The following is a 27,343-nucleotide window of genomic DNA, read 5'->3' on the forward strand; positions in this document are numbered from 1 at the left end:
AAGCTGTGACCCTGACATAACTGTGCAGTCAGATCGCACCTGGGAGGTGGGGCCATAAAGAGCATTCCATTTGCATGCAGAAGGGCAGACTCTGTCTTGTACTTCTACTGAGAGTGTGAAAAGGATGCTGAAGGTGGAATTTAGGGTGTTTAAGGGAATTTGAAATGTTTGTTTTGAAAATTTTTTAACATGAACCGTTACTAAGTTTGGTGTGTATGTGTGTTCAAACTGCAGGGGAAAAAGAAAAGTTCAGTTTCAGTTTATGGCTCTGTAGTTCCTATTATGTTCAGCTCTGAAAAAAAGCACAAGTTAAGTATTGTGGCTTGTGTGAGATTTGAAGGGATTTACTGAAACTGAGTGACACCTTTTCTCTATCGCTTGACCCCCTGTGGTGATTGTTCAGTGCATTAACAGAAATACTTAGTTTCACACTTTAGTGGGAATCCCTTTGTATGGTGGGCAGCATTAGTTAAGGTTTAGTCATACAAGCAATGCTCTTTAAGCAGAGATTTAGACATGACTTATGACATGGATGTGGTTTAGTTTGGAGTTTTTCAGAGTGGCCTTAAATTTGAGATGTTCTAGGGGGTGTTTTAATTTATAAAGGCACTTGTAAATATGTCACTTTGTAACAGTGGGCCAGTACTATGTGCATTTATATAGTTAGACAATATACTTAACTAGTCGGCAAACAAAACCCAAAAGCATAAAAACTCAGACCCTCAGTAATTACACTCAATTTAATAAAGAACTGCTAAACTAAACAAGATTATAGTTTGCAGTAGTACACTATTGAAGTTATGGTTTTGCTTCACCTATTTTTGTTTACAGTCTGTTAGTTTACAGATTGTTTACAAAACTGATAGGTTTTTTGTTTACAGTCCTGATTCTTCTAGGACTAGTTTGGTGTTTTTGAAAATAGGAATGATGGTTAATTTCACTATGTAAGCAATTACTTGTCGCAGACAATAATAGGCTTTCAAAAATATTTTTCTTTTATACTAGAATGAAATAACAGATTTTGTTCAAACCTAAATGATTGGAATTATAATTTCCTGTATAAATAGAGGTACAATTTTCTGTGAATCATAGTGAAGGATGTGATGCTGTGGCTGTAACTGAAATGTGGTTGAAAGTAGTCATGCAGAACTACAGCTTGAAGCAACAAATATGTAAAGTCAAAGGTCAAAATGCAAAGGGAAGAGGCCTTTAATGATACACTTGAAGTAACTTGCAGCCCAGGAGAAGTTTTGTTTGCTTGGTTTTTTTACATATGAGAAAACAATGATATAATAATGCTACAGTTTAATAACAGTTTCTTAACACTTAATAATATGTCAGTTTTCCTGTTGAATATTTAGTGTTCCTGCCTAAAACTAGATATACTGCTGGATGTGTCAGCATGATTGTGTGTCTAAGTGTATTGTAAAATGCAATGTTAGTGGTGGGGATTTTGGTTCAGTTCTCCCTTAGTGTTTTAAGCAATTGACAGACAGGTTTCATTTTTATATTTGTAACAAAACACATCAGCCTGTATGGTTGAGTGCAAAAACCCAGCTTTTATCACCTTGTGTATGAGAAATTACCTCAGTTACAATCTAAATATGTAGTTTTCTTTCTTGTCATGACTTTACAGAAATACAGGGCAAAAACCCAGCTGTACAGACTCCATATGTGTGTGTATACTTATTTTTACAACTTCAGTTAGATATATCTGTCTTTGTTGCTATATTCTATGAGCATTTCACCTTTCTAAATGAGGGGAATTCTGTTGCCCTTTCTCAATTTATACATGAGACACTAACATAAATCAACTTGCCTGTGGTAATGCAGGACTATTTTGGTAGAACTATTTTGGTAGAGGCCATAGTGTGTAACAGAAGCTTTCTCTTCACAAGGCACCATATAGACAAGGCAAAGGGTGACGGGCACAAATTGTACCAGGGGAATTTCTTTTTTACAGTGAGAGCATTCATTCACTGAAACAATCTCCCTAGAGTCCCCATCACTGGGAGCTTCTGGGATGCAACTGGACAGGGTGCTAGATCATCTCAGATCAGCTCAGGTCCCTGACCCATGAGTGTTTGCTTCAGATGTTCTTTCAAGGCTCCTTCTGACCTGTCTGTTCTGTGATTCAATGGTGAGTCTTTTAATTTTGGTTGCAAACCAATGCTCAGTCTATTGGATTGACCTTCCTGTATAGGTAAGCAACTTCGGACACCCTTGACAGCATGAAACAAAACAAAACCAGCAAAAAATCAGCCTTATTTCATGTAACTAATTCAGAATCTAGACCATTCTTTTCAGCTTTTGCTGTGACAGTTTAATGGGCTCACTTTTTCAAAAATGTTTTTAAAGTAATTTTTCTTCCTTCAAGTGAGAAAGTAATAGTACCACCCGCAGCTTTTCCTTTCTGATTGCCTATATGCTGTTCTAATAACAATGCTGCAATGTTACATTAGCTTAGAACTAAAATCCATTGATCACTTATGTTAATTGTATCTTTATTAAGTACTTTTAACATATTGCCATCAGAAGAAAGGAAGCTTTATTCTTGTATCAATAGAATTGATGGGAAAGAGAGTGAAAGCTGCTTCCCATGTTTTTTTGTTTCTATTTGTTAATTTAAAAAAATCTCTGTATAGCCTTTTCTTCTCATAAACATGTCTTTGGTAATGTTTGTGAAGCCATTGAATCACTGAATTAGCTTAGTTTTCAGTGTGGGCAGTCTTTGTTTCATGTTGTTTTTTTGTTTGGGGATTTTTGTTCGATTTTTCAGGTTTTTTTTCTTTTTTTTGTTAAGCAGTGCTTTCTTCTGGGGTGGGAGACTGAAATGGTTGTGTTGATTCAGAAGGAAGAGTTTGCTTCATGTGGCTCAGCATTATTGCGTTTCTCATTCATTTAGTAGACAGCAAAGCTTCACATAGTTAAGCAGAAATAATTTAATACCTTTTATTCTTTAAGTGGCTTCAGTTTACCAGTGCCTGAATAGTCATTGGTTTGGCTTGATAGTAACAGCATTTCATCCTATCTTATATATGTTTCTGAAATAAATCAAGCCTTATATACTATTGAAATTTATACCAATCACAATTAATGCAGAAAAAAAAAATGACATAGTTCATGTTTCAGCCATTTTCTTAAAGATGTTCAAGTACAGAATTGAAGTCCTTCCAGTCCTTTCACCACCATTTTTTTAAAGTTATCCGCTGAGCCAGTGCACTGCGGACAATAAATGTCAAGGAAGGAATAGAAACCAAGAGGTAAAAGGGAGAGTGCCTGAAGCCAGCAGTGCCATCAAGTGAGCCATGATAAATAGTGTCACTGAGAGACAGCTGGTGGGACAGGGGCAGCTTGGTGGTTGCTGAGGTGGGGCTGTGTGTCACAGCTTGCTTCCTTGTACCAGGTGTGTGATGAGGAAAGAGAAGACTTGCAGGTTGTCTCAGAAAAAGGAATTGTGAATTAAACAGGCAGGTACTGTTTGAAGCTTCTCCTGGATGTCACAGTCCTGACACAAGAACATCAGTGTGCTGTGCTGCCACTGGTGAGCTGTCCCAGTGAAGGCACCGAGAGCAGCTGCTGCCACGTTTGCAGTCGCTCTTAAATTTTCAAAGCAAGAGAGCTGCTTGTGAGGAAGCCTGCCAGATCTCAGCTCAGGAGAGGCCAGCATGTGTTTCTGGAAACTGGAGCAGCTGCATGTAGGCATGTCAAATCATCTTCACTGAGAATGAAACTTTTCTGACCCTAGCTGTGCACTTTGACACAGCAGCTAAGCCTGATGTTTGCAGCATGCTGTTACAGCCTGTCCTGCTCAGAGACTTCTGCTGATAGATCCAGCTCATTATTGGATTCTAGATGAGGCTGACCCACAGCCTGAGGTACTTTAGGAAGCTAAAACTGTGTGCTATTTAAAAAGGCCATGTACTCAAAGGTATTAGGAAAACCTTCATTTCCCAGCACCAGCGTAGTGCCGCAGCCTGTTACATGAACCCAACACCAATTAAGTGTCTTAATGCCTGATAGACTTTTTCTTGAGAATATACCAAGTATTCTTGTAATCATTATGGCATAAGTGGAACTGCTTTGGCTGTGTTGTCTAGGGATTTGCATAGTTTGTGGATAATCAGTGGGACTAGAAACAATTCTAAAATATACTTGCAGATTATGATCTTAATGATGCCTGAAAGCATTTTTTAAATGAAATTTGAAGTTATTTTAATTGAAATAATGTTTAAAATCTAATTTACTCTTCATTTACTGTCTGTGTTGGATTCAACTTTTAGGGAAAAACCATACCACTTAACTCCAGTACCCTTTATAGTAATTCTGTCTGGATCAATGTTTGGGTAGTACATAGTGAAAGAAAACTTTAACAGTGGCCAGGTAGTTCTTGAATAGGTGTCTGCATTATTGTGTGCTTTTAATATTTTTATCTAGAAGCAGAATTATGAGTTTGGTTAACTAGTTTGCTGCAGATTCCTAGGCAGCCTTGACCAGTCACCCCACTTGATACCTCAGTGAAACACTTCTGAACAGAGTTGTTCTGGAGATACCTAAGTTAAAGGTCAAGAGATGGCACATTACCATGGTAGTGAAAGCTGTATAGGTATCAAGAAAATTGTGGTGCATTTGAATTTTGAAGATTTTTTTTGTAATTAACTTGAATTCAGTTTTCTAAAGGAGTGTTTGAGTTTATTGGTTTGTACTGTGTGTCTTTTGAGAGAGAAAAATTTCATTCATTGTAAAGGGAAAGTAGAAAGGGAGGAGTGTGCTAAGTGTTCTTCACAGAAAGCTTTGCAACAGCAAAAATAAAGGCAGTATTTATTTGTGCTTTTTTTTTTCTGGCACAAAAATAAAAATTTTTTTTTTTAAATCTAGCTGATTGCTATTACAAATTTTATTTCTCTTTTCTACAGTCCTAAGTTCAAATGCCACAGGATATGAGCTCTCTTTTAAAGTTAAGAGTGGGAGAATGGAGAGGATGAGGGGGAGTTGGGAACTATTCAGATCTCATCAGCCATACAACTTGCCAGTTTTTTAAATAGAACACAGAAAAAACTGGTGCACATCACTTTTGCACATGCACTGATAAAAAATGAACAGTCAATTGTTTGTATCTTTGCTGGACTGCTAAATTATGAAGTCCAAGATTTCAAAGTGTTTGAATCCATCATCTAAATCATATCCTTCAGTTTGGGGAATGTGGTTAATTATAAGTACAGATCTTTTTGAAGTTCTGCCTGGTTTACAAGCTTAAATATTTATTTGCACCTGCCAGGCAGTTAACTACCTCAAATATTATGTGAACAGAAAAAGTACATACTTAAAGTTTTAGTTGTTATGAATTGGTATCTGTGGAATTCCTGGCAAGGACTTAGAAACTGTCTTTGAAAAGATGGGAGACTGTAAATTCCTTGGGCAGAAGATTTCTTTATGTTGCATCCACTGTTTTTATAGCTTTAAAGTAAACCATTCAATGATGCAAAGGACCACTAGGATATGTCCATACATCCAGCCGTAGCAAAGCAGATCTGATCTAGAAACAATTTACTCAGGTTTGGTTACTCTGTTTGGGCCAGTGAGTGAAAGCATTTAATTCTAACTTTTGCTTCCTGCTTGTTTCTTGATCCAAAGCCTCAAAGGTAGTCTGGAGAGGAAAATAATTAAGTTAATTCAAGCCTTATATTTGAAAGTTTGATAGGACTTGGGAGGACGTGATTCCAAGTGATTTATCAAAAGATCCAAATGTAAATGGTTTAACTGAGTGGTATAATATATTCCATAATGCTACTGTTTGGATAAGCTAACTAGAAGGAGTAGGTATTTAGAAAGAGTGTGTTAAAGATTAATGATATTCAATGAAAAAGTTTATTTAGACTTAGGGAGTGCAAAATCTAACACAAGTTTGTCTGGTTCCAGTCCCTGGTGGTAATCATGTAGCTTTGTATACAGTTTTACAAGTACATAAATGAAATCAAGTGTAAAAATTAACACAGGAAGATAAGCTAAAACTGACATTGCTTTGGCATTGATTCCTGGTAGAAACTTGTCAATTTGAAATAAAATTGTGTAAAATGTTCTATATCTGAAATAAGTAAAAAAAAAGAAAATAAATGTTTTTATATTTTTTTAAAACTTTATGCCTACCAGCTTTAATATGGTCCTAGTATATCACAGGAGGACCGTGCTGTACAGTGCATGAAACTGTAAGGTCTTTGGTTTTGTTACTAACTGCAATGATTTGCCTGTCTGCTCCTTGGTCTGAAAAATATTCAGTAGTAATAAGCTACATTTTAGCTAAAAGAAAGCAAAACAAAAACTAAAAATTATTGACTAAGTTTGTGGATCTATTTTTACTATCTTTTAGTAGTTGCTTTCATAAATTGTTCATTTTCTGCATACTTCAGGGCTGTTCTTCAGAGGAGATTAAAGTTTATTCTTAACATAAAGGAAAATTAGAAATTCTTAGAATGTCCTGTAAAATGCATCTGAAGTTTTTATTGTTACTTTATCATTTCAGGTTAGAGGCCTATTGGCCAGCTTGATCACAAAGCTCCTCCCATAGATGCTTTCTCAGCACAAAGCCTTGGAAGATCCAAGTGTGTTGGATCTTGGAGAATCTGAGTGTTTCTAAAGTTTAAAAGCTTTTCTTTTTTACAGCAGATTTGGTTAGGTTGGTGACTTTGGAAAAGTTTTTTATATGCATCACACACATGCATGTTTATATGCATCAAACTGGTGGAAACCTCCTCTGAAGTTGTCCTAGTTGAAGATTTCCTGCAGCTTCCCACTGGGAAGATGCCCTGTTCTTCCACTGAAAATGGAAGAGCAAGGTCCCCATATTGTGCCTTTCCTAATTAATTCTTTCTGGCAATTTGTTGTGTTCCCCTTGCAGTTTTGTGGTGTATCACTAATACATCAAACCAAACTTCAAAGTACCAAGCAAAATTGATAGGACATTTGGAAGGAATAGCAGCTCCCAGTAACTTGATAACTCTTAAGTTGATTGATAGTTCTTGGTAATGAATTCATAGGATTCAGTCCCCAAAATTTTACATATGGCTCAGTGTTTATCTTTGCAGCTTGTCCATTGTATTAGGTGCCCTTTTGCAAATTAATGGAAATAATGCCTTTAAACTGCTAAATTTGGCAGAAATAACCAACTATAACAACATTACTTGTATAGTAAAATATTGTGCCCCCTGTGATCTGCAGATCTATTAAACTTTTCTGACAGTTTGAGAACTGTGAGAGCTGTAGTGGATTGAGTTTTTGACATTCTTCTTGGCTAAGCAACATTTTATGCCTAGCTGATGGTCATTAGCCAGCTCTGGTTTATTTGGTAACAGAAGTCCTAAGCTTTTGAAGATCAGTGCACTCTCTTTGGCAATTAACTTTGTTCGCCTTAGCTATGAACCTTAATATCAAAGTGCTTCTTTGCTGTTTTTGTAACTGAGTAAGTGCCTTCATACTTCACTTGTCCCAGTTTCTTCTCTTTCACATGACTGACCTAATTAAAAAACAGACAGCTCAATAATTCTACCATAAGCTAGTAATAATGAAACTGTGGGAGTCCTTGAAGCCCTTTATCATTCAAATACACAGTGGTTTCATGAATAAAGTGGATGACTAAGTATTACTTATAGAAGTAAGGGAGATTATTAGCAGTGGAAGACACATTTGAACTTGCTGAAAGGCTGGCTTTTGTCTAGAGAAAGACCTACTCTCAGTAATAATTACACCAGGTCTTCATTTTATCCCAGCATTCTCCTCTTGTTCACTCTTTCAATGACTGAATAGCTTGCTGTTGCTTGTTAATCCCTGCAGGAATGCGGCTTTGGATACGGGGAGGATGCGCAGTGCATGACATGCCGGCCAAACAGATTCAAGGAAGACTGGGGCTTTCAGAAGTGCAAGCCTTGTCTGGATTGTGCCTTGGTTAACAGGTTTCAGAAGGCCAACTGTTCTGCCACCAGCAATGCACTATGTGGGGACTGTTTACCAGGGTAAGACCATTTCTGACGATGAGACTTGAACCAATTCTAACCTGATTTACATTAAAATTGCTTGTTCATGTTTTCTGGATAAATGTTGGTACCCTTTGTATATGTATGAAGGTCCTATGTTCTAATCTTGGCTTTACTGTATTATCTGAGCACAGAATTTGTGAATTGCAGGAGTAATTATCTACAAAAATGGTTTGATAATTACCTACTTGGTCTGTGAGAGTATTGTCTGTACAGCGCCTGAGCAAAATACCTCAAACAGTGTTACTGGTGATTTAGTTCATTGTTATAAACATTTAAACATTTGAAAACATACACTGCTACCTTCTACAAAAATTATCACATTATTTGCTTGCATTTTTTTCCACCCTTTGGTCAATGCCTAATAATTCTCATGCACATAGATTCTTAGGTCAAAAGCAGTGGCTGTGGTTTACTTTCTGATATTTCTTTCACCTTTCTTTTCTTTAAAATTCATAAAGCATGATCCTAGCTGAAAATCATAAATTAATCTGAAAGAATTGTTTGCTGAAACTGCTGTTATAAATCAAGAACTGTGCTTCATTTGTTGTCCAGTCATCCCAAAATTCTGTTACTAATTTTCTATGTTTGTACTATTAAATCTTAAGATCTCTAAAAAGCTATTCTTTCCATTGTTGCCAAGTTCTGATATTATAAACACCTGCCATGAATTTGTAAAAAGACATTTTTGTTGCTTTTTTGAACTAGTAATTTAGCTGACAGTAATAGTGTATGAGAACTGATTTGAAACTGTAACAGTCTTTGTATTTTCAGAATATATATTTCAGACTTGCTAAAAAATTCATACATTTGTTTAGTATCTATATTTCAGCTGTTCTTTTTTATTTGTATATATATATATTTTTTTTTTTTTAATGCCAGCTATCAAATACCTGAACTGTTGAAGCTTCTGCCATTACTCCTTCTCAAGCTAGAGGTGAAACCTCCTCATTTAAAAGTACTTAGTACAGGTTTGGTAGCTAATCTTAGCTTAAGTCACTGTACAAGAGGGTGCAGCCCCAGGCATTATAGATGTTACCCACAACCACTTTTAGTACTACTTGCAGCCACGTGGTACATTGATCAATGCTCTTATAGCATATTAATATATAATTATTGCAGGGCTTACTTGGTTGTCAGCAAGGAGATGATTTTCTTCTTCTGTAAACAATGTAAGCTGAATTTTGGAAGATGAGAAAGGATTAAAAGAGAAGCCACATTAGGACATGAATTAAAGGTAAAGCTAAGCTGGAGGACATGGGAATGCTTCTCAGTATTCCAGTCAAGAATGCCTCCTAGATAGGTATGTTGAGTATGTTTTAAAATGAGAGCTGCTTCCACAACCTGAGTTTTCTGACAGCATAGCTGGAAACAGGAGGAAGGAGGGAGGGAGACATGGCCATGGCAAGGTTAGTCATGGGACCCCTGGTCTGGATATTTTGAGTAACAGAACTTCAAAACACACCACCATTCATACCTGTCCTTCAGTTTAGATGCTGCCCAAACAAATGGAGGGTACAGCTAGGTTAACCAAATAGTTTAACTGATGTTTTACCTCTCAGCAGTCTTATTTATCTCTGTTTTGCATGGGTTTCCAACGTGCCATTCTCTATTGTTCAGCTTCAAAATACTACAGTGAGCATGTCAGCTAGAAACAAATATTAACATATTCTGTTCAGAGTAAATGATCACAGTGACCCCTTCAGTCTTGCAGCCTGTGGATCTGTTTCTGTTCACATTGATGAAGTGGGAGTTTCTTGAGCAGTTGGAAAGCTGTTTGCATTATCTGATAAAATACTTTAATGGCATTTGCAGTGTTAGGAATATAACATCAGTAGAGTTGGCACCTTTTATTTAATGTGCCACTACCACTACGTGTACTCATCTTGAACAGGCCACTACTGCTGATTCTGTCTTACTACTAATGAATGGTTGAAAGACAGACAGACCTATTTGATTAGAGGCTGTAGGTAAGTTCTTTAGAGGATGTCATACATAAAAATTTGAAATACAGCGTTATAAAGTTCTGCTTTTTCTTTGGTGCTACTCTTGTTCCCTGATTGGGAATGTAGGGTTTTGCCAGTCTCTGTAGTCAATATGATCTTCAAACATTAGCTCAGTATTAAAGTTCTTGAAGGGTCTTTAAATAAAATGTCACTGATATCCAGCCTGTTATATATTTTTAGAGGTGATAATTACCTTGTAATATATAGATCAATCACTTCATTTTTAGTTTTTAGACATGTAACTAAGCCTGCATAAGATAAGTTCTTAATGCGTGTCATTAATGTATGTTGTGATCTGTGTGGAAAATGGGATATTGATTTCTGTCCAAAATCTCCAGAAGATTGGACTAACAGATCTAGATGTTTTCCTCCTATTTATTTTCAATCCGTCTTGTCCTATTAATTAATAGGTACTGTACTTCTGTTTACTTTTATTTTCTTCTGTTTCCTGATTGTTTGCATTGAGACACAGATCGACAAAACTTGAAATTATAGAAGATTTTATTAAAACACCTGAATTATTTTGTGAGGAATAGTAATTTGTTTCGGTTAACTATTTTTTCACATTCTGCTATCTTCTAGATTTTATAGGAAGACTAAACTTGGAGGCTTTCAAGACATGGAATGTGTTCCTTGTGGTGATCCTCCTCCTCCCTATGAGCCTCACTGTAAGTGCTGGTTTTGCTGTTTTCTCTTTTAACTTTAAAGCCTGGCCAAAAAAAAAAAATATAGTCACAGTCACAAACTCTTTTTAAAATTCATTTTCTTGTTAGTAAATTATTTTGTTCATACATTTCAGCAGGTCCAGTACTATCACTGAGAAACTCCCACAAATAGCCAGTCCAATGCTGATCAACATTCCTGTCACACCACATGGTCACCACATGGTCAGGGAGTCTTGATTCCACTTCTGATCTTGTCTTATAATTTTTTAATTTCTGTGTTAATGCCAAAAGAAAAGCAATCTTCCTAGACCCTCTGATAACTGTCAGGTAGGGTAGTATCCTTTCCTGACACCCAAAAAGGTATTTGTTGATACGTTTAAAAATAACTTTTATACTATGGTTACGGTGAGAGAGAACAATATAGACAGTAACTTTATATTCTTGTATACTGTTAAAAGGAAGTAAGTAATTGGTTTGTCTATTTGTTTTTTGCCGATGAGAGAATTAGAGTCTCTTCAAAATGAGAGAACCTCTTTATTCTGTAGCAGAAGCCTTGTTACCACTTCTTCCAAGACTGTTGGTGGTCTACATTGCATCATGTTTTTAATTCATTTAAAAGAGTGAACTATTCTTTTTTGTGTTTATTGCTGTCTACTTTTTTAAAATAAAAAAATACATGTGATTCAAAATAATTATGTGGAAAATCTTGGGGTTACTTGATTGTTTCTGTAACGGTGAAGTTACGTTTTAGGAGGTTTTTTTCCCCTAGTTCAAATTGGAACATTTGTTTATAGAAAGAATAAATTGTCAGGGTCCTGAAATACTTTATGCTACTTTAATAAATACACACAGTCTCTTATAAATATCCTTTCTTTTTTTTTTAATTGTGTAAAATTAAAACAGAACCAAGAGTATACTATTGTGCATTAAATCCATACTTTTCAATAGTTTTATATTGCATTAACTTCAATGAAATAATTCATCTTCTTCAACATTTCATATATTGCTTTAATAGTCTTTTTACAAATGAACTGAACTTTCTTCTGTCTTTTCCATCCTAGTTTTAGTGCCTTTTGGGTAATAAAGTTGTAAAACCAGATTTTCAAACATTTTCCACATCTATGAAAACATTTAAGGACTGAAACACTCAAAGCCTGTAAATCAGAGAATAAGTCAAATAAGTTCTAATGTTCACAGCAGTAACTCATGCCCATGTATAACATAAGCCTAGAAAGTAAATTCAAAAACGTTCAACTATTTTTGTAGTCTAGACAGCATCTTAGTGTGTTTAGAAAGAATGTTCTTCATATCAAACGCTGTCGGGTTTGATGCCAAGAATGAAATGCTGATCTCGACTTACTGATGTAAATCACTCAAATTCAATGAGTTGCAGAAGTTATTCTAGACAGAGTATAGCCAGGCCATTTCATCTGTGTATGTATTTTAATTCCTTCAACTGGGAAAATTCAGTATTATTGCCTTTATCTCTTTTTAATCTTTTTTTATCTGGAAAAAAAAAAAGTGAAATGTAAAGTGGAACAATGTTATTCTAATGGAGGATCTCTAATTCATAAATTCAATTTATGGGGTTTTTTTCTCTTCTCTTGTTTGTTCCCTTCTAAGAAAGTGTGCTCTTCAAACATGAATTCTGTTCTCTAGCACAATCAAAGACAGGGAAAAGGAAATTATCTCCCTTATCATTTGGCTTTGACTGTAGTTAGCAACTTGTGTATTTCATATTTTTCAAAGTCACAAGTTATTATTTTGAAAAGGTGATGAAAGAACAGTTGCCAAGTCTTCTGAAATAACTCAGATTGTTTAGTTTATAGTGATTTGGCTTTCGTAATTGAGCCTGAGGTTGGATCCTAAATTGAACCATTAGGAAGCTATTACTCATTTTAAATGGACAACAGGCAACCCCATGGAAAAGAGCATTTTCTCTGGCACAAGCTGAAGTGGTAAATCCAGATTAGAGACATTTTCATTCCTTACTCTCATGGCTGGCACAGCACCTTTGGCTAAATGACAGAAGTGGTAACAGCAAAGTTGTGAGAATTGGCAAGTATTTCTAGCTTTTACAGAAGCAATAATAAAAGGTTTGAAATCATTAAAATGTTTGTTATTTGCATAGTAACCACCCATTAAAATCCTAAATAACAGAAATCCTACATGAAGTACAGTTGCCATATGTTGCTGTGGTTTTCAGGAGGCTTTTGTTCAGAATTTGTGTGTTGATTCTTCAGGTACTAACAGCAGCTGCCTCAGTTTTGGAAAGTGTATATGCCTTCCTCAAGCAGCCTAGGAAGTTTTTCCTACAACAGTTGCTAAATGAACTGAAGTACTTTTGAGTTTTACCATCAAATAGGGGGAAATTTAGGTCCGAGTAAAAACCATGATTCTGTAAGTGTACATAAATAATGTGTGGAACATTTTACATGTAATGCTGACAGTGTTAGTGGTCTATTCCAATAATGGATGTATTTTGATAGTTAAGACTACGTTACCTGAAGCTAAGTGGAGACAGATCATTAAGTGTGTGGGACACGCTCTCAGTGATCAGAGAACTAAGTTCCAATTCTCTGCTTTTCTTATCCTTCTCTCTTTCCACTGTGAAACTGAAAGTCAAATATTAGTGCAGCTAGCTCTTATGTTACAGATGAAAAGGAAAAGTTTAAATGTCCTGTTTCAATGAATTAATTGTCCTCCAAGGTGTGTGGCAATCTTTTGTTTGCTTAAGAACATTACCAGAAGGGCACAAAGGCTCACAGCCCCCTACCTGGACTACAGGCTCATGTTAAAGCAGAGACATGGATCAAATTCTTTCTAGTAGCAGTTGATTATTACCCAGCTAGCTATAAATCTAAATACTTGCTTTTATCTCTTTTCTGTAGACATTTTAAAACAGATCTGGTTTAAATATTTACTCATGAAAAAATGAGTTTGTGAATTGCTGGAGGCAAAGTTGAAAGGATTCTATAATGAACAAGTAAAGAGAGTATTAGAGGCCAGGAGAATTGCTATCACCTTTGTGCAAACTTTAGAGGGGGACACAATGACTTATGGGTGTTTTTAAAATGTCAGACAATTAAATACACAATTATATAGTTATATTTTAATTTATTTAGTTCAGGTAAATAAACTGTACAGACCAATCTTATGTATTTGGTCATCTAAACATTAGAAATGTTTAGATGCTGACCAAATGCATGTTTTTTAAATTGTTTTTAAAATTGTGATTTATGCTCGCTTTGTAAACTGAAGACATTTTTGTCACTGAAGACTTTTTTTTTTCTCATCTGAATGACAGAATATGAATTCTTTGAACTGGAAATTAGAGTGGAATTAGAATTTATCATAGATGTAAATTCTGAAAAAGAAGCTAATATAGACTGTCCAAAAGTGTTGAAACAGTAAATTTGATAGGGTTCAATGACTCTTTTTTCTCAGTACCAATTTAGATTTGCAGAGTTCACTCTCCTGCTCAGGCCACTGTTGTGCTTTCCCCACAGTTATGCTTAAACTGAGGCTGCTCAGTAAGCTGGACTGTGAATCTATCTGTGATAGAGCAGAATTAAAATAATTCCCTTCTAAAGGTTATTTTTAAATCTAATGAGCTCATTGACCTCAAAACACTTGTGGTGGCACAAGTTAAGGAGAGATGTGGGAATGGTTCAGGTAATGAGCAGATTTTCTGAAGATACCATTGCTTTCTTGGAACAATCATTATGTTTTCAGCTAGTCTGTCTTAGCAAATAAGCAAAGCAAAAAAAAAAAAACACCATTAGAAATCATAATTACCTTCTTTCAGTCATAAGAGGATGGCAGATTAAAATTGAATCAAGAGATATATGTCAGATATTCTTACAAGTGGTTCCTTTTGTATTGTTCAATTCAAAATGCAGAGAAGCCCCAGAGTTACAAAAATCCTTTAGTTTCTGGACAGGCTTTCTGCTAAGCAGAAGAACCTGTGGCATGAAACCTTTTTGAGATGTATTACAAAAATAGTTCCTAGAACTTCCACATTAATGTTCTTTTCTGTATCAATCTAAAATCAGTGATGTTCCCCTTTTATGTGCAAATTCAGAATTTGGTAGAATTTAGCTGTACCAACAGTTAATTTGGAATAAATTGAGAGAGTCAAGGAAATGAGAAAATTAACACCTAGGCGCAAGAGAGTATTTTACAGCAAATCGGCCACCAAAAGAACAGTCTTGTGCTTTTTTTCCCTCTAGTTACCACACTGTTACGTTTATAAAAATACAAATTTTTTACATCATGAAAAATTGAACAGATTTTCCAGCCAAAAAATTCCACAGGTTTTCTGCTTGTCTTCATGGCATAGATCAAGGAGCATGGGAATCTGGGGGGCACAGGATGGGGGAGGGATACCATTCCATGTGGAGCTTGGGAAACTAGCCTCTACATGTTCCAGGAAATAAACACATTCTTTGCTTCAATGAAGCAGAAATGTTTTGGTGGGTAAGTCACAGCAGTGGACATATCTCCAGTTTGATTGTAACATCATGTGCATTTGAAATAAACTGGCAGTCAGGTCTAAAATTGCTGCTTTGCCATGAACCAGATTGATTTCAATTATAAAGTATGTCTCAAACTAGAAAATAAACAGTTTTTTACTAAGGTGTGGAATAAAAGTAGAGACTATAGCTTGTTGAGCCAAAATACATAAAGAAGATCATTAAATGTGAAAACATCACATTTTCTTGAGGCATCCATATCTTACCTGCTTTAAATTTTGTTCCTTTAAGGAACTCCTATGACATTTTGACTGCTTTAACTAAGGCTGATCACAAAGTTCTCTTTACAGTTTTCTTGTGTAGAATTTTTATTAGTTACTTTCTGTAGGTTTACAGTATTGTTTTATCTGGGAACTAAATATAAGTGTTCTGGAGCTGTGTCACTCTTCAAATCCACAAGGTATGTTGTTTCACTAATGAAAAGTACTATTTAGGGGACAAAATTTGCTGTTTTTTCCTTCTTCCTAGTGTTAAAGGTGTAGGATGGGTAGGAAAAGTGTAGGATGGTGTAGGAAAAGTCAGATTTCACATAGATCTACTTATTTACATTACCAAGATTAGGATCTGTGACATTGTAAACTTTCCTGTGAGTGTAATGGGTATTGGGGGTATGCAAGGACTAAACATCAGAACAAAGCTGAAAAGCTAGAAATTGCAGTCTGCAGGGTAAGAACTTATCTTGTTTTGTAAGGAGGGAGCTGGAAGCTTGCTGGCTACATGTGTATTCTGTAAAATAATTTCACTAGTGGTAAAACAGAAAAAATCCCATTGTCAAAGCTTTGCTGAAACTTTCTATATTATTTCATTAAACATAAATACAGCTTTTCAACTTGAGAGTAACTTTTGGATGATGTTCAATTCCACATTAGTTCCACTGTTTATATAATGGATTGTTAATTTATTTGTGTCACTTTCTTCTTTCTGTTTACAGAATTTTGTGATTTCAAAGCTGTCAGGCTCCAGATAATGTTTTTCCATCAATTGAGTTTTTCTGTCATTTTGTTTGGTTGCTTTGTACAGTAAACTTTGTATTACTAATGCCAAGCAGCCTTTCAAGGAAGGCTGCTTATGTGCATGAGGCAAATGGCATCTGAAAGTACATAGCAAGTGAAATTATTCCTAATTTTTTGGTTCTGTTCCAACATATATCCCCTTTTTATTTCAGTATTTGTTCTGATTTGAGATTACCTAACAGCATCTCTCATAGTCATCTTTGCCATTTTGAACACTGTGATAGAAAGCAGCTGGAGTATTGCATAAACCTTTCACAACATTCATGAGCAGTGACAGCTAATTTAAGTACAGATAATAGCATCATTAGGTTATAAATATCATTACTTTTTTATTGCAGAGACATTGCCTTCCCCAAAACTGAAATGTAGACTTTTGTAAAAATGTAGTAAGTCAGTCTGATATTTTCCATATGTGACCTGATGATAGAGTAACTTATCTTCAGGAAGTCTGAAACAAACTCCATGAGGTGTTTAAGAGAGATGAGAATTGCTATTCATGTCTTAAAAAGTTTTATTACAATTTCATTTCTTTCACTCATCATAAAGAGAGTTAACTTAGGAAACCTAAATGTTTTTAATTCATTGTCCTTGGTATTAAGTTGGTTCTGACCCTTTAGGGTTCATGTATGACTTAGAGTAAAACAGCTCCTTTTCTTGCTGTTCTGAATTTACTTTATATGTTGGCCTCCTCTTCTAAAAAAAGTTGTAAAAAAAGAGAGGGGAGATTTTTATTTATTTTAATAACAGAGGTATTACCACTAAAATGAGTTTAAATAGTTCTGAAGTGTTACTTAATGGAGAGGAAATTCAAATACATTGCAGTTTAATCATGTTCTAAAACTTTCCCAGCTTACTCTCATGAACTTTCCTTGCATGTACCTCTCATTTCTGTGCCTATATGTATGGAAACACTTCATTATGTAGCTTGTTAACACTACATATGTATTATGGTTAGTAGACAGAAATGGTCAGCAGTATTTTCCTCTTTTCTATCTGCTATCCAGTATATGCCTCTTAAAAAGAAAAGGAAATTAAAAAATAAAACCAAGCCTAAACAAACCAAAAAACACCACAAGTTTTCTATTGAAGAAAATTTAGCTTATGAATTGAAATGACATTGCAAGGAGGTGCAACTCCTAAACCTAACAGAATTTCTGTTAAGTAAGCCAGACACTTTACCAAGGATTGACCGAGGAATCAAGATTTGGAAGCTGAGGCTCTCAGGGCATCCAGTCAGTTTGAAGTGTTGAACTTCTGCCCACTTTTTTGCACTATCCTTAAATGTTTTCTACCATTCAGTTAATTTTTTTACAGTGGAAAATTTGTTTATACAGAAAGATTTCTAATCACGTCTATTACAGCTTAATTCCGCAAAAGTGTAGGTGTCAAGGTACTTCCAATGAATTGATTCACTTACTAGTAACTTCTGTGGAACAGAAGTATTCAGTGTAGCATGTCTGCTCTCTTATGAAAGTCTGCAGTAACCTCAAGTAATGAGTGTTTGAAATGTCTTTATCTTTTTATCTTCTTTGAAGCTCTTACAATGACAATAAGCAGGGTCCTTATTTTATGCCTACTACCTAAAGTCTAACTTAGATTTCTTTGCACAGTGAAATTTCATTTCATTTCATTAAGTTTGTTTCAAGTAGCCCAGTTCAAGCTACAAACTTAAAGAGCTAGGCTAGTAGCAAATGCTTTAGGGGTATCTCAGTATAGGTAACATTAGCCCTGTCAAGCATCTAAGAGGTATGTAAGGTGTAAATATTCAAATAGACCCAGGATTCTGACTCCAAAATTCCATCACCAACTGCCCTGCTTGAGAGCTTCCTAACTCTGCAGACATTTAAAAGCCCAAGGGACCTACAACAATTCATTTGGTCTCCAGGAGTATTCCACAAATTCTGGTCCAGGAGGCTTGGGCACATTGCAGCTTTAGTTTAGGCCAAAAGCTTTGATTTACCTGCTTTGCCCTCACTGCCCTGCAAGGAAGTACATATGCATGGAGTGAGCAGGATGCTCTAAACAGGTGTATAACTGGACAATACAGACCCCTTTCTCTATCACAGCTGATCCAAGAGGTAGTGGAATTGGAATTTAAGGAGGCACCTCCAAATTTCTCTGTACCCTTCTGTGGTCATCCAAAGGCTTTTGCAGCACCGACCAGTGACATGTCACTGAAGCCATCAGGATCTATGAGCTAATTGCTCTGTTGCTCATCTCTGAACAATCTGTTCTGTGGTGCCTTCTGATGGCAAACTCAGCAGAGCAGGCTGGGATAATGTCTGGGTGTTCTTTTCTGCATGCCTTCTTTGAGTGCAGAATTCTTCCCTTACCATGAGCACTGCAGTGTGCTGGCTGTGCCGTTACTCTTAGGTTCTTACATCACCAGTGTGTTCCTGTCCCAGGTGTGTTCCCAGCACTGAGGATGCAGCCCAGATGATGCCTGCTTGGCACTGCAGGGCCTGGGCCTGTTTGAGATCCTGGTTTCATGCCTTCTCAAAATAGCAATTTGCAATACAGTTCAATACAGTTCAACAGGCTCTAAGATTGCTTGTTGAGATAATTACAGTGTTTATAATTTTCACGTTCTGACTGCAGCCCAGTCATGGTTAAATAATAGAATCTAATTTACTGGTCACAGCTTTTCAAAATGAGGGGGGAAAAAATATCTACTCTGTTTCCTGTTTGGATATCCTGATGAAAGTGTACCAGTAAGACTGTTCTTTTTTGGACTGAAAATTGTTCAAAAAGTTAAGAATTTGAGTTGTGTTTTTGAAGTACAATTCAGGCTATAAAATAGTGAATTTCCATTTAAATTATTATCTGACTAATCAACTAAGCTCCATTCCGTACTTCCTGCTTTATGTGTGTAAAGTACAGGTGATTGGGTCAGACTTTCTCTTTCAATTATTCTCCTCTTTAATCTCAAATAATGGGCAGTCCTCTGTTTTGGTTGTTACTGCTTTTGTATTATTAGATGCATTGAGACTGACCAGCAAGTCATAAAGGAGGTCTGTTGATAATATCCAATGGAAACTTAAAAAGCTGAATATGACACTGTAAAGGCTTTGCAAAGGTTTAATACATTGCTTCATGCACTATAATGAGTAATCCTCTACATCAGCGATTGAATCTACACAAAAGAATCACTAGACAACATTCTGCTGTGTTAACTGGTGTGGGTTTAGCCCCTTTTAATTCAGAAATGTATTGTCTTCTTGTCTTTCCCTCATTATAATTGCATTTACCCTTCTGAAATGCAAATATTTTCTGTGTAAAAAGATACAATACCCTTGATATAAAAATAAATATTTCTGTGGAGTATGCAAGACCAGGATATGGTTCAGAGTTTGGAGTAGAAATACAAAGCCAAACAAAATTTGGATTTTAATGCATATGTCATGGTAGTATTTCTGGAGGCTTTAGAGAACTTGCTTTGAATTCCCCTTTTCTGCATGTTAATTTCCCAGCAAATGGTTGAACCTTTCCTTTAACTACATGTGGTAATTATAATATGTGGTTTTTCTTTACACAGAACATGGTTTGTTAGATTGATTTCACGCAGGTTTCCATAATTAGAGCTGTGTGAGATGGATTGTGACACGTTCTTCTGGATCAAAATATAAATAAAAATTTCTGTATTGAAGAGTGTTTGTATATGAAGTAATGCGGTAGTTTGTGCAACAGAGGAAAATTACCAAAGTGGAGAAGCCTTGTTCTTTCCTAGTCCTTTCCTGCTGTTACTTTGTGCAGGCTTGTGATGTAGCACAAGTGGGATGCAGCCATAAGGTTTTCTCTTCCAGAATTGGATGAGCTTGTGTCCCACACTTGTGCTGGTTGTCTCTCACAGACACTGCTGCAGTTTCAAAAGGCTTTGTTGCTCACAGCCAAACATCTCCTGTCATTCTGCATCACTCTAAGTTCTGAGTGAACTGGGTTGGCTTTGTTGACTGAACACCTATCAGAGCACTGGGTGGTTATTATTGAGGACATGGATAATTTCTTTAATGCCTGCATCACTCTAATCTCTGGGTCCGTACAAGAATTTTCCTTCCTGCCAGTTTTGTGTTCTTTGGGGGAAACTGCTTTTTCCTCCCTTGCTGTGGAAGGCTAGATTTCTGAAAAGAAGGAATTTGCCTTCCATTATTATGTATTATGTATTTAAGCATGGTGAATATTGCCAGTGGCTCATAGGTGTGACAGTTGTTATTTTTGTCTGCTAAAAATAATTTCAGAATTGTAAATTTAAGTGTTATTGTAAACTTTTTAAGATACATGTTAAGAACAGAATTGTGGCTTTTTTCAGTTTGCTTTCCTAGGTGAACACAGTGTATCTATATTGTTGTCATTTATTCCTTTTAATCCTTTTGACCATGATGACTAATTTGTCTGTGCTGACAGAGTAACAGATCTCAGACAAAGAATTTTCAGATTTTACCAAAACAAATGAATGAATAGTGAAGAGGGAAGCCACATTAGTGCACTTATTGAGATGAGAAAGTTGTGGCATAAACCTCTACCACATTTGTTGATGGCAGAAAATGTACAGAAAAGAAAATAATGGAAAACAAATTATAATTTCTGAACCTCTTGAAACCATTCATTTGTTATGACTGGGGGAAAGAGCAGAAAAATTTGAATACTAAAGTTTGAAACTTTAAGAAAGCCATCTATCTAATATAAAATCTAGATTAGTATTAGTAGTCTCTACTTAGTAACGTGTTAGCAATATAAATATTAAATTATTTCAGAGTGAGCAAATATAAATGGCTCCATAATACACATGGAAATCATAGAATAAATTAGGAATAGAAATGTCTTTTTTTAACACTACTTTTTCATAATCTCTGGAAGTGTAATATATAAAATGTATATGGTCATAATCCAGTATACCTTTAAATAGATGAAGTTGATGTGAAGTTTGACCAAGCTGAAGTGCTCAGAGTGGCCTTGGCTGTCAAGTTTCAGCATGAGAATTGCACTAATTATATGTAATCCATTTTTATCTACTAAAGTATGTATTAATGTATTTTGGAGAGAACACTGTATTCCACAGTGTTCTTGGAAAATACATTCCTTGTTTCATGCTAGAATATGATGGAAAGTATATATCTTAAAATTAAAGTAGAAATGTCAACATGTGATTTTTAAAATAAATTGAATCAAATTTCATTTATTTCATGAATTCACATCCCAAGCTCGTGCAGCTGATAATAGGAGTTCACATAAGCAGTGCCCATCTGGCCTTCAGAAGGTTGTATCTGATCAGTTCATGACAACACATAGGGCATGTTTTCTATCTTTGTTCTAACTCACAGCTGGCAACTCTGTCTGCTAATCCCAGTGAAAGCTGCAGCTGGAAATGCAAAACTACTTTTGAACTTGCATATCCTTTCCCAGAGATGTCTGAAGCCTTGGAGATGTGTTTCTTTTGTGATTCCTATTAAATTAGGGAATTAATTGTTGCATTAAGAATGAAGTCAAGCAATGAATCCTCGAATACCCATTGTAAGACCATGTTTTATATAACAAAAGAAAGCTAAGAATGACCAGTTTTCATGTAATAAAAACTCACTGTAGAGCTCACTTCTATATTACATTTTAAAAATACTTATTACAGAATGATGAAGTAATCACTGTGTTCACTTCTAGCTTGTTCATCTAAAATGTGAACAAGCAGTTTGCAAGCATATTTAGTTTTGTTTCTTGACACTGTTAAGTACAGTTAGAACATTAAATTCTCAACTGCAGACTATGAGAATTTCAATGTGTTTTTTCAAAGCAGCTTACCATACCTCAGTTTCTAGTAGTAACTTGTGCAACCTTTCATCTTATGAGTCAATCCTATAATTAGTATTCTTCTTTGCCAGAGGCATACTGCATGTTTGTTTTAGGTACAGAAAGTCTGCAAGAAATTTAACTTAATCATTACTTTTTAATGTAAGAGCTGGTTTGCTCAATTACACTAGATTAAAGTGAGCTTGAAATTCCTGAGTTACAGAGAAGGGGCTAATCTGTGACCTGTAGTGAATAAGTACTATTTCCTATGGTTTTTGCCTTATGTGCACTTACTAGTGTGGGTAGCCCTTCAGCCCAGGCTTGCAGTAGCTATAAGCAATTATCTATTTTCTGTATGGAGTGGATTTGCAAGGCTCTTATTTAACTCAGGCATTAGGTTATTCAAAATTATTCCAGGATTGCATGCATTGCAGTAAAGCTGAAGAACATTTTTGGGGTTTTTTTTTTCAGTAAACTTTTGCTTTATTGTTTTTAGGGGCAATCTGAAAAGAATAAGTGCTGGTTACAGCTTTTCAGTATTTTTTAGACATTTTCTAATTACAGAAGCATTAGACTGTTTCAAATATATTAATTTAATAACATGCTTTTAAGCTGCATTCAGACTGAAAATACTGGTTCAAATGTATCTCTCTTAATCATACAAGGAATGGTTGCATTAGCACCACTTCAGAAGCACTGAGTTTTGGTACCTCTGGTATAAATCCATGCTGACTGCTCTGACTTTGGGTACAGAGTCCAAGCTGTGACTGGCCACATGAATATAAAATGTTGCCAAACAAGTGCACAGTAGTGTGTTGGGGTTTTTATTCTACTTGGTGCTGGTAGGTACTATTTGACTCAATGATCTTAAAGATCTGTCTCAACTTCTAAGGATTCAATGACTCTGAGTTGCTCAGCTACAAAATTCTTTGGCTATGTTCCACTTAAATATCTTGTTCTTAAGAAAATACAGAATCCATCTAGGCTCAAACTTTCCATACTGCCAGCCCTATTAAGAAAATCATTGTCCAGCAAAAGTGTACTGAAATATCACACCAGAGGACTGGAATTACCTGGAGGACTGGAATGTATTGGAAGTAGGATAAAATACAATAGCCTTATAACAGGGGTTGTGTGCTGAGCACCTTGGCAGTAATGATTCATTATAAACCAACACCTCATGAGCTGGGAGCAGCATTATAGAAGAAGGGCCTAATGTTCTTACAGATCACTTGTATCCTTCAGATTATTTTCCTCTACTTTGCTCACCTTTAATTTTTTGGGTGATAGACCTCACACATTCTCACTCTTACTGGTTCATTTGTGCTAAAGCAGTGTACTGCCAAACTCCTCTTTTACAAAGATCATAGAATAATCTCACATGTTATTTCGGGCAGTGACATGTGCCTTTGAGGTATAGTCTGTGACTGTTTCCTAAAAACATGAGCTCTTTCTTAGAGCTTTTTAACCTAAAGGGTGGTGTCCACCAGTTTTGGTGAAGTTTCATTTCAGTCCAGTGGTACGATTCTATGTGCATATTACTGAATGGGATTTATAGTTACCCTGTATGCATGTGGAAATTTAAGATGGAATTAGTGCACCTTAATTTGGGCATCTAAAAGTTAATGCTTAGCACTGAAGTTGCCTGCCCAAACTCCCAATCGGGTGAGAATTAGGTACCACAAGAGTTCAGGCAAGCCAGATAAGGTAAGGTAAGCTTCAGTGACTAACACTAAGCAGTCTTTCAAGCCTTTTCAGAATAATTACTTCTCAGGAGATTCTGTTTCTGGCTTTGTTTTAGAAAGAGAGCCTAAGGTGTCTAGCTCTGGCTTTGTGTTCAGACCTTCAGATTTCTATAGTAATGAATTTCACCTAGATGCCAATATCTGGTGAGATGAAAACTGCAATTCAACATTGAATGATTGTGTCTGACTCCCTAAAACCTGATCTTGCTCTTTTTTTCTTTATAATTAATTTTAAGGAGGAAAATTACTTTTCATAGTGTAAATGTTTTTACTCCTGCTATATAAGTAAAAACACAAATAAGAATTTAGAAAAATGTTTTTCTTACTTTTTGATAAAATGTCTCTTACAAACCAAAGCCCATATTCTAAGAGAACTTGCTAAAGTTAGAATATGCCAGAACTGAGGCCTACGACCATGAGATTCCCTCATATATAGTTACTCTAATACTGGTTTTATTTACATTGTTGCATATTATTTCCCACTGGGCCTTTGTTTGTAAAGCACAGGATAGGCAAAACCTGGAATTCTGTAAGTCTCACTTTATTTGCTACCCGCTATTTTATATTCCATGCAGAATGTGAGGTATTAAATATTGCTGGACTTTTCTGGGGTTCTGCCACTATAAAGAAGTTGTTACAGATTTTGCTGTTGTGACTGACTTTTATCCTTTCAATGGAAGTGACATAAAATGTTTAACATCTTTTAGCAAACTGAAACAGAGGAAGTCAAAGGCCTTCACAACCCTTCATTGTTTCTTGACAAAACCAGGGTTGGATGCCACCTTCTTGACTGTGAATATGTGTAATGGCTACATCTATGAGCTGGTGGTCTGAAGTTCTCTCTATATGGAGAGTTCAAGTGTGGTGTTTAAAACAAATCAGACTAATTACACCCTAATTTCTCCTACCCACACACCCCCCCCAGCCCTCCCCATCCGCTGTAGAGAAAGTCCAGGTGATTCCCTCCAAAGCAGATCTTTGCTTTGGTCAGATGACTCTCATTTTTAAAGCTTGATTTTTCAAAGATAACCTTTCAGAATGTCTTCTGTATTGTATGGCTAATTCCTACTGACTTCTGTTAAAGAGGGGAGGTGTGATGTTTCAGATTAAGTAATGTAATAAAGCAAGGATCTGGTATATAGCAGCCTTTTGTTCTGTATAACTTGACTTTCTGGTCCCCACAGCTCTAAGTGGTGAATTAATAGCTGCTTTTCATAAGCTATTGTTATTTCTGATGTCAAAGCTCCAGCTTTTTCATTTGTATTGCAGTTTGCATGTGCATGCACACTGATGCATTTAGGTAATTTCTTTGCAGTAAATTACAGCATTTATGATTTCTGCACTAATAGAACAAGCTGCAGATGCATGCCCAACTTCTAAAGGTGTTATCCTCTATATTAGAAAATTTTGAAAATTTATATTTAATCCCATGTATTTTGTGTTACTTACTCCTCCCAAAAAAGTGGTTTTAAAAGATCTTGGGATTGCAAAGTTAAAAACTTTGAAAATACTAGTAGCATTGGTTATGCAACTCTTAACCTTAATTCAGAATTGTAATTCAGCTCAGTGGAGTGTATTATGAAACTGTCTCAATTACATAAACATACTTTTTGTTTTCCCTAGTGCATAAGCATACTTTTTGTTTTCCTAGTTTTCCCTTATTTCTCTCCCCAACATGTGCCTTGTGTGGAGAATTTAAGGTAACTTAGTGGTATTTAAACATAATTGTAAGCAGGAAAAATGTAATTGCTGAGCAAACCTAAGTCTAGTTTATTTAATTTTGTTCCGGTCTGCATATCACGTGACTGTCAGCTGTGCAAAGAGGGGCCCTTACTCCTTCTGCCAAAGCTTCACAACTGGACAAATTCAACTGGGGAGGAGAAATAAGCTTTTACCCAGCTCAGCTTCTAGCCCAGTGGCTAAAACAATCTCCATGAAGGTGGTAGAAGAGTCTTCATTTGATATGTCTTGGCAAAGAGCTTTTAAGCTTTCTCAGAAGGCAGAAATGCCATCATTACCTTCTCTTTCAAGAGCTGCATCTGAAAGGCATTATAAGCCATGCATGTGATTTGTCTCTTAATTTAATTTCAAAATAAGATCATAGATTTTTGTTCTCCATAGAGTTTTAAGAGAAGTGGAGACTCCTCTGCCTCTGAGTAATTTATGGGAGGAGCAAAGTACATTATCCTTCTCCAGGTTTCTGTATCTATAGGCTGAGCATGGTGACATAAGGAACTGTGTTACTCATGTGACAGATATTTCAGATTCTATTCTGTATTTAACCTTTTCTTCACATGGTATAGGAAATATGTAACCTAATACAGGCCTTTAGCTTCCCAGATAGATCTGTATTTTAAAATTACAGATTTTACAGGTTAAGCCTTGTCCCTTTGTCACTTTTCAAAATGGATACCAAAATACAATGGCATCAATATTTTATATGTATTGACTTTTAGGTTACCCTGAATTATCTGCAATCTGAAAGTTATGGGTCTTCTTTTTTTTATTTCTCATATATTCTCTCAATTTGGAAATAAGCTTTTGAAATTTTAATGTAATAAATAGTCCAGTGTTGAACACACATGCACATACTTATGTATTTCCAGATCTCTTTGAGAACTGATTTTTATTATTCATATCTAATAACTAGGCTCTTTCTGCATGGGATTTCTAATACTTCAAAGAATTTCCTTGGCATTTATATTTTTCATATTTGGTAGCAAAAAATGTTAGTACATTACAGAGAATTGGAAGAGTGAAGTTGTTTCTAAATATCAGGATTTTGTTTTCCTTTCCCAGTTATTTCAGATTTTAATTTTAGGCCAAGACGCAACAACGTAAAGTTACTAAAACTTTATTGAATTTTCTGGTAGCTGCTGGAACATCTAGATGTCTGGACTCAATAAGTTATTTGGCCAATTCAAGAAGCTGCTTTTTGACCATAATAAGGAAATTATTCCTGCACCTAATTTGATATCCAAATAGAGTAGTTTTTCTTAATGTATCACTTATTGATATATTTGTTTTTGAATATATAATCACTATTTTCTAAAGCTTTAGAAACTTTATGAATTAATTATAACACAGTATACTCTGCTATTGTGATGACAGAGCAGCTTGCTCTGTGAAGTGGAATAGCTGAGTATTGTTACCTTTACAAAGACTTTTTTAAGCAAGGACAAAAGCTATAGTTCTTGAAAATGTATTGCATAGTGATGTTTATGGAAATTTGTGTCAACAAACTTAGGGCACAGTCTTGCAATCATTATGAAAGTTTTAGCGTTACTCCCTGGGTGTTACCACAGCTGAACGAGGATAAGGAGGGAAGTTTTTGGGATAGAAAGTAAAGTGTTAGAAATTACTTCTTGTTGAATCAGTGAGGAACAAAAACTCTTTTGTGACTGATTTACATATAATTTCTTGCTTTACTGGGATTTGGACAAATAAATACATAGATGTGTATGGAAGAGCATGTATGTTCCCTGTCTAGGGGAAGGCTTGGCTGCTCTACCAGCCCTGGACTACCCATGGACCCAGGACAGAGCTTTGCACTCTCTCATATTTCAACCTACTG

The 27,343-nt window shown here is 35.7% G+C and overlaps 1 protein-coding gene across 4 annotated transcripts in view; it reads left to right on the forward strand.

Moving 5' to 3' along the window:
- The window catches only part of TNFRSF19 (TNF receptor superfamily member 19), a 57,020-nt gene that overhangs the window by 13,820 nt on the left and 15,857 nt on the right, over nt 1-27,343 (forward strand). For all 4 annotated transcript variants that reach the window (XM_059466427.1, XM_059466428.1, XM_059466430.1 and 1 more), the window contains 2 exons: nt 7,828-8,006; nt 10,616-10,701. In XM_059466427.1, the coding sequence (XP_059322410.1) occupies nt 7,828-8,006; nt 10,616-10,701 (265 nt within the window). The remainder of the gene's footprint in view (nt 1-7,827; nt 8,007-10,615; nt 10,702-27,343) is intronic.

The sequence above is a fragment of the Ammospiza nelsoni genome, chromosome 2, assembly GCF_027579445.1.
Source record: "Ammospiza nelsoni isolate bAmmNel1 chromosome 2, bAmmNel1.pri, whole genome shotgun sequence".
NCBI lineage: Eukaryota > Metazoa > Chordata > Aves > Passeriformes > Passerellidae > Ammospiza > Ammospiza nelsoni.